Below are 7,357 nucleotides of genomic sequence, written 5' to 3'. Positions count from 1 at the left end.
GATGCAGGTGGCAGAGAGAGGGTTATCAGTCCAGGAAGAGAAGAGCCAAGGAGTCCTGGGGCCCCTCTCAAGATCTGATATGCTTCGTGCCCCTCAGTGCCTCATCCTTCCCTTCTCGACCTCGGCCCTCTGCATAAGTGACAGGACTGCTCCACTCTGGAGAATTATGCAGTGTCTAGACTCCAGATCAGCGCTCTCAAGTTGGGGGGTATTTTGCCCTCCAGGGGACATTTGGCAATGTCTAGAGACTTTTTGTTGTCATAACCTAGGGGGAAGGGATGCTACCAGCATCTAGTGGGTAGAAGCCAGGGATGTTGCTAAATATCCTGCAATGCACGGGACAGACCCCGCAACAAAGAATTATTCAGCCCAAAATGGCCATCAATAGTGCTGAGGTTGAGAAACCCTGCTCTAGACCAAGGGCTGGCATCCTCTGTGTGTCCGTCCCCGGCCACACTTGTGCTCCCTAATCCCACCTCTGAGGACCTGGCCAGGCTAATGGAAGGTCAGGGCATGATCCCCTCCAGCTCTAGACAATGTCTCTGGAGACTGTGTCTCCCAGGGACTCCTCCCCATGTTCCAGGGTCTGCAGGAAGTCGGGCCCCCCCAGGTGCAGGCACTGCTCTGTGCTGCCACCTGAAGCTGTCCACCCCCTCCACCTCCCCACGTCTTCTCTGCTGAGTCACCTGGAGCAGGAGGCAGGGAGCCTGCTGTCATGACAACACTGGTGTCTTTGCTGTCATGACAACAGCAGACTGCGTCAGTAGTGCTCCTGGGCACTGAGCTCCCTCTTTTTGGCAGAGAACAATAATCAAAAATGACAAGCATGAGGCGAAGGGGAAGACAGTACCTCAGACACTTGCTTTGGGTGGTGCAGGAACATGGAGGGGCTCCTAAGGCCCTTGTCAGGAAAGGGTTAATGGTCCTGGTGGAGCCTGAGCAGGAATGGAACAGGAGCAGCTGAGTCCACTTCAGCAGACTCTGCAGTGTGGCGCTTCCCATCTCCTCTCACCGTTAGGTGCCCTCTGGCCCCGTTCTTGCTGTTCATGAAAAGCCTGGGCACCAATCATGCAGATGGCTGCCAGGCACAGGCACAGGCACAGCCGTGGCTCTGGGGCCCCAAGGAGGGAGGGCAATCCCAGAAAGGGAAAGGACTGGGGCTGGAGTCTGGGTGTGCGACAGCGTCCTCTCTGCCTCTTAAGCAAAGGTTATCACCAGGCGGGCTAAACTTAGCCTGTCAGTTAGAAAAGGGGGCTGGTCTCAGGTTACGCTGGGCCAGCAAAGAGGCCCCAGGATCCCTGTCCCCCAGCACCTGCTGATAGGCAACGTCCATTCCATCCCACCCCCTTCTAAACCCTCACTCCTTTCACGTGCTCAGAAGCAGTCCTTTCTCCAACCTCAGCTCACAAACTTGGCACAGCCAGGCATCCTGACCCCTCGCGGAGGGGAATGGATCCTCTCCTCTACCTCACGTGTGGGAAGGGGCTGGGGACCTGTTCCCACCATGTACCCAAGACCTCCCATTTTTTCCCTACTCTGGACTCCTCACCCTGCCCCCAACAGCCCCGGGCGGGCGCAGCCAGTGAAGGGGAGTCCCTGGCTCCAGGGCTGGGCCGCACGTCCCAGAGTGGGGAGGGACTTCCGCCCTCACGTCCCGCTCTCTGCCTTGGGCTGGAGGGGTGAAAGGGGCATTGTCTCCAAGCCTGGGCGGCGCGGCACGCGGGTTTCCCAGGAGACACTTTGTGGGAGGCACCACCCAGCCCCCAAGAGTGATCCGTCCTCCCGCTGGGGCCCTGGCCTGGGGGAGAGCATCTGGTGCACACAGGGCCTGGTTTGTCTGCCCCAATTATCAGGTCTCCAGGCTGCCCGAGCTGCAGGACAGCGTGACCTTCAGCGCAGAAACCCTCCCCCCCGCAAACATCTTCCTGAGCCTCCTTCCTCTCCAGGCCCCACTGCCCAGTGCCCAGCCCAGGCCCCCGGCCCAGAGAGGCCTGGAGCCAGGAGATGGGGAGGAGGAAGTGGGGGCTGGGAAGGGCCCCGCAGAAGGCGGATTGGCCCCTCCCCGGCCTTCTACTTGGCTGTTCCTATGTCACTACCGAAGAGCCTCGAGGAGAAGTGCCTCAGCCTTGGAAAGAAGGGGGAGGGGGTGGCAGTGTGCAGCCGCCAACGTGACCCGGGCTCCGGCTCCAATTCCTCATCCCACCAGCTCCCAAAATCTTCCCGTTTCATCCGTGCAGCAACTTTAACTTCCCTGGCTCCTGGATATCCTCAGTTCTCACCAGGACCACTGTCCTCGAGTCCACAGTCTCCTCATGCCACAGTCCCGTCCTAGGCACCATCACCGATCACCTCCCCCATTGGGCCAGTCTCAGTCCCCTCCCCCTCTCTGTCCCTAGCCCACACGCGTGGTGCGGGCACATCTGAAGAGCCGGCGGGTTCAAAAAAAAAAAAAAAAGGCAGGCCCGGCTACTCGCGGTTTTACGGGCGCACGTAGCTCAGGCCTCTGCGCCCCAGTGCCGGCACTTGGGGGCCGGCAGGAGGCGGGGCCGCGTCGCCACGCCCCGGCCCCCCTCCCTCGCCTCTATAAATTGGGACAGCAGTGTGCGACTGTGCTCTCTGTTCCTGCCCGGTCCACGGATAGCCGTGTTTCTTGCGCAGTGCTAGGTAAAAACAGGCAAAGCGGGGCCACCAAGGGCTCAGGAACTGTTCCGAAAGGGGCGCGGGGCTTGCGCAGGCCAGGAGCTCGGCTGCGCGGTGCGGGGTCGGGGTGTGCGCGGCCGGGCCTCCGCATTGCAGGGGCCGGACGTGCGGAAACGCGGGTTGGGAATGGACGCATGGGGGAGGGGAGCGGCGGGGAGGGCGACGGCCGGACTCCAGCGCTTCCCGCCCCCGCGTGCTAATGCTCGCCTTCCTCTTCCCGCAGCCGCGTCCCCGGGACACGATGGTGAAGGTCGGAGTAAACGGGTGAGTTCGGGAATGGGCTGGGTGTGGGGCATTGAGTTCTGCGGCCCCCAGCAGTTTGCCCTACCCGGATCTCTGCGAGCGGGTGGGGAAGGTGGGTGGGATGGTCGAGCGACCCCACCGAGGAGAACTCAAGGTCAGCGCTCAGACCTGGCAGAGGCTCCCGCCTCAAAGGGCCTCGTGTCTCCCGCCCCCAGCTGTTGCGCTTGCTGTAACTCCACTCCTGCAGGGACAGCTTGCCCGGAGTCTTCCACTCCACCGACCATGGGCAGACGAGTCCCCAGTTCTTGCTTTGGACCCATCCCCTTAATCTCCTAGCTGGGGCTTCTTTTTTCCTTTCGCGCCCTGCGAGGTCATGTGCTGGAGAGGAGCCTCTCCCCCCACCAGCCTCCTTCCCCTCACCTAGCCAGGCCCAGGCCCAGCAGGGGGATGCAGAAGGCACAGCGTGGGAGGGTTCATTTGCGGTAACCCAGCCGCCATGTTGCAACTGGGAAGGAAATGAATGAACCACCGTTAGGAAACCTGCCTTAGCTCTTCAGTCTTCCTCCTCCTCCCTTGCCTGTGACTAACCCTCCAACTCCTGCCTCTATGGGGTGGAGTCGCCTTTATCCGGTAAAGTAGGTGAGGCAAGGCTTTCCTCGCTCTTGCTTTCAAAAGAGCTGGACCTCAGAACTGGGACCATATTAACCCTGGACCATCCCTTAAACAACCAGCTGAATTTGCCCTCAGGGATAATGCTTTTCTTAGATGATTCTCTGATGGATCAAAAACGGGGATTTATGGGGATCCTCTTGCATGTTTTTTTGGGGGGGGGAGCTGTGGCAGCGGTGGCTTAGTGCCATGTTGGGGGAGCTGAGTCATGGGGAGTTAGAAATTTTCCACCACAAAATGGCTCCTGCAGCAGCAGCCCCTTTCTTCATCGGCCTCTCCCTGAAGCGCCTTTCTTTCATCCATGCCTAGAGCTGACCCAACCCCAAAGGCCAGGCCGTAAAGGTCACTGGGAGGATTAGGTGTCTGTGAGCCTTGGGAATCCTGCCCTTCTCCCTATTCCATCTTCCAGAAACCAGATCCCCACTCCACCCTAATCTGAGGTTAAATATAGCTGCCTGACCTTTCTGCAGCTGGGGGCCTGACCAGTCTGCTCTCTTCCACCTCCTTCTCTCCCACACACATCTGTTGCTACTGCTCCTGATTTTTGGAAAAGAGCTAGGAAGGACGGGTAGTTTAGCAAATTAGAGCCCAGGGATTAGGGGCTTGAGAAACCATGTTTTCCCTGTCTCCTTCCCTTTTGTGGGAGGGACTTGGAAGATGGGTGGGCTTTCCTCATCCAGTTAACTTGCGACCTTTACTCTTGCCCTTTGAGCTTGGTGATGCTGAGTGCACAGTCTTGCTCCTGAGAGGGTGTAGCCTGAAGTTGGGCCAGACAGGAACAAGCCTTCCCAGGGCAGATAGCTGGGGTGATGAATGCCATGTGCCAGGCATGTGCCCCAACTTTGGATGGCAGCAGCGTACCCTGCACTGCTGTTTCTCCTTGAAGGACTTCAGATGGCTAGGGGGTGGGCAAGTCTGTGAGCCTGATCACCTCTTGGAAAGGATAGGAGCCTTCACTTTATGACTAAGCTGTGCCTGGAGGAAGATAAAATTAGACCTCTTGGAGCTCTCTGGTGGTGGGATGGCCATCTTCCCTCTGAAAGAGGATGAGTTGGCCTAGGGCTGCTTACATACATGATAGGGTAGAAGTCTGTACTTCCTCCTCCTCATGCCTTCTCACCTTTTGTCTCCCTCAGATTTGGCCGTATTGGGCGCCTGGTCACCAGGGCTGCTTTTAACTCTGGCAAAGTGGATATTGTCGCCATCAATGACCCCTTCATTGACCTCAACTACATGGTGAGTGCCGCCCATGCAGCTGGTATGGGGAGCAGAGCCTGGCTGAAGCACAGTCCTTTGATGCCTTCATTTGTTCCTCCAGGTCTACATGTTCCAGTATGATTCCACCCATGGCAAGTTTCATGGCACAGTCAAGGCTGAGCACGGGAAGCTTGTCATCAATGGAAAGGCCATCACCATCTTCCAGGAGTAAGTATGGAAGACGAAACAGGAAGAAGAAATCTGCCTTTGGGGAGGTACTAGAATGGGGTGACCACCTTGGGTACGTGGTACCTCATGTCCCTGAGCTTTGTCTTGTCGTCCTTTGTAGGCGAGATCCCGCCAACATCAAATGGGGTGATGCTGGTGCTGAATACGTTGTGGAGTCCACTGGTGTCTTCACTACAATGGAGAAGGCTGGGGTGAGTGGCAGGGAGGCTAAAGAGGGGGGAGTTGACCCTGAGATTTGGTGTAGCAGAAAGGGGGCAGGGGGCTGGCTTCAACCTGGAAAGATAGAACCTGGGTTTGTAATGCCTCCTCTACTGCAGGCTCACTTGAAGGGTGGAGCCAAAAGGGTCATCATCTCTGCCCCTTCTGCTGATGCCCCCATGTTTGTGATGGGTGTGAACCATGAGAAGTATGACAATTCCCTCAAGATTGTCAGGTGAGCATGGCGGAGGGGAGTTGAGAGGGGAATGAAGGAGTGGTCAGATAGTACTACATGTTACAAGATGGAATGCTCTTTCTCTCTTTTCAGCAATGCTTCCTGCACCACCAATTGCTTGGCTCCTCTGGCCAAGGTCATCCATGACCACTTTGGCATCGTTGAGGGACTCATGGTATGAGTGGAGAAAGTGACCAGAGCACATTCATTTCTCACCCAGAATTGGATCCTTCTGTTTCCTTAGAACATAGTCTAGGGCTGTGGGACACAGGGGGTTCCAAGGGATTGGCTCGGGTCACTCTAACCCTTAATTCTTCCTAAGGGGAGGAGGAAGGTTGAAGAGTGGGTGACATGCTGAGCATTATGTGGGACCTTCACTCCCTCCCTGTTTCCAGACCACCGTCCATGCCATCACTGCCACCCAGAAGACCGTGGACGGCCCCTCTGGGAAGATGTGGCGTGATGGCCGAGGGGCTGCCCAGAACATCATCCCTGCTTCTACTGGCGCTGCCAAGGCTGTGGGCAAGGTCATCCCTGAGCTGAATGGGTGAGTCTCTCTGCTGCTTTTCTGCCCTGGGATCTGGGGAGCCAGGAGTGGTGCTGACCCTGCTTCCCTGTGTCTACAGGAAGCTCACTGGCATGGCCTTCCGTGTCCCCACCCCCAACGTGTCGGTTGTGGATCTGACCTGCCGCCTGGAGAAAGCTGTACGTAGGGATTGGAACAGCTTTGTGGGGCTGGGGGTTTATGTCTCTGGTAGAACAGTGGCAAGATTGGAACATGAATATCATCTCACTTTTACCTCGTTAGGCCAAATACGATGAAATCAAGAAGGTGGTGAAGCAGGCATCGGAGGGCCCCCTCAAGGGTATCCTGGGCTACACTGAGGACCAGGTACTGATAGGACAGGGAACTTGGTGTCCGCCTGGCCCTATTGAGCAAGATTGGGTTCCCATACTTGCCCTCTGTTCCCCAGGTTGTCTCCTGCGACTTTAACAGTGACCCCCACTCTTCCACCTTCGATGCTGGGGCTGGCATTGCCCTCAATGACCACTTTGTCAAGCTCATTTCCTGGTATGTGGCTGGGGTCTGGGACAATGCTTAACAGAGTGAGTCTGGCGCCTTCTGGTGGCTGGCTTGTGAAAATACCCCTTAACTCTTGATCTCCTTCCAGGTATGACAATGAATTTGGCTACAGCAATAGGGTGGTGGACCTTATGGCCCACATGGCCTCCAAGGAGTAAGAGCCCCCTGGACCACCAGTCACCCCAGCAAGAGAAAGATGACCTCAGCTGCTGGGAGTCCTTGCCCCACCTTGAGCCCCTAACACACTGAGAGTCTCCCAACTTCCAGTTTCCATCTCAGACCCCCTGAAGAAGGGGAGGGCTTGGGGAGCCCTACCGTGTCATGTACCATCAATAAAGTACACTATACCCCATCAACTCTTTGTTTTGTCTTACTCCGGAGTCTAGGATAAAGGGGAGGGAAGCTGGGCAAGTGCCAAGGTAAAATAGATCTTGCTCAGAGCACCCAAAGGCCTGGCGTGCAGCGACCAGAGCCAAGGTGACTGAAAGCCTCCCTTAGGGAGGGGCATGCCCAGGCCCTGCTCCTCTGAGGAAGTCTGTCCAAGGCCTCTGGGTGCTGTAGGAAGCCAGCTGACCCCCTCAGGGGGCCAGGCCATTTTCTCGCCATGCTCCAGCCCCAGATTACTTGCTGGAGGCTGAACATGGGAGCCACCTGGCCACTGCTATGCTGTCTGCAGCCCCAGGAAGGTGACACTGGCACAGGAAGTCAGGGCTTTTAGAGTTGGGCTACCAAGTCCATATGGCTTTGACTGGTTACCCAGCTTCTCTGAAGCAGCCCTAGTG

General features: G+C 57.1%; 1 protein-coding gene across 1 annotated transcript; it reads left to right on the top strand.

Moving 5' to 3' along the window:
• The first annotated feature begins 2,603 nt into the window (after positions 1 to 2,603).
• On the top strand, positions 2,604 to 6,931 carry GAPDH (glyceraldehyde-3-phosphate dehydrogenase). Its single transcript, XM_058558976.1, has 12 exons — positions 2,604 to 2,664; positions 2,924 to 2,964; positions 4,749 to 4,848; positions 4,931 to 5,037; positions 5,159 to 5,249; positions 5,376 to 5,491; positions 5,585 to 5,666; positions 5,887 to 6,038; positions 6,118 to 6,196; positions 6,300 to 6,383; positions 6,466 to 6,563; positions 6,664 to 6,931. Exons 2-12 carry the CDS (start codon positions 2,942 to 2,944, stop codon positions 6,731 to 6,733), a joined length of 1,002 nt encoding a protein of 333 aa, XP_058414959.1. The 5' UTR covers positions 2,604 to 2,664; positions 2,924 to 2,941; the 3' UTR covers positions 6,734 to 6,931.
• Positions 6,932 to 7,357: the final 426 nt, after the last annotated feature.

The sequence above is a fragment of the Diceros bicornis genome, chromosome 17, assembly GCF_020826845.1.
Source record: "Diceros bicornis minor isolate mBicDic1 chromosome 17, mDicBic1.mat.cur, whole genome shotgun sequence".
Taxonomy (NCBI): Eukaryota; Metazoa; Chordata; class Mammalia; order Perissodactyla; family Rhinocerotidae; genus Diceros; species Diceros bicornis.
The sequence above is the reverse complement of the archived record's forward strand: the minus strand, read 5'-3'. Positions and strand labels throughout refer to the sequence as shown.

Excerpts from the sequence above, each read along its gene's own strand:
- GAPDH (XM_058558976.1), top strand. The coding sequence starts at position 2,942 with ATGGTGAAGGTCGGAGTAAACGG. Across the intron at positions 5,038-5,158 it reads GCCATCACCATCTTCCAGGA|GCGAGATCCCGCCAACATCA; the intron begins GTAAGTATGGAA and ends CGTCCTTTGTAG. Across the intron at positions 5,250-5,375 it reads CTACAATGGAGAAGGCTGGG|GCTCACTTGAAGGGTGGAGC; the intron begins GTGAGTGGCAGG and ends CCTCTACTGCAG.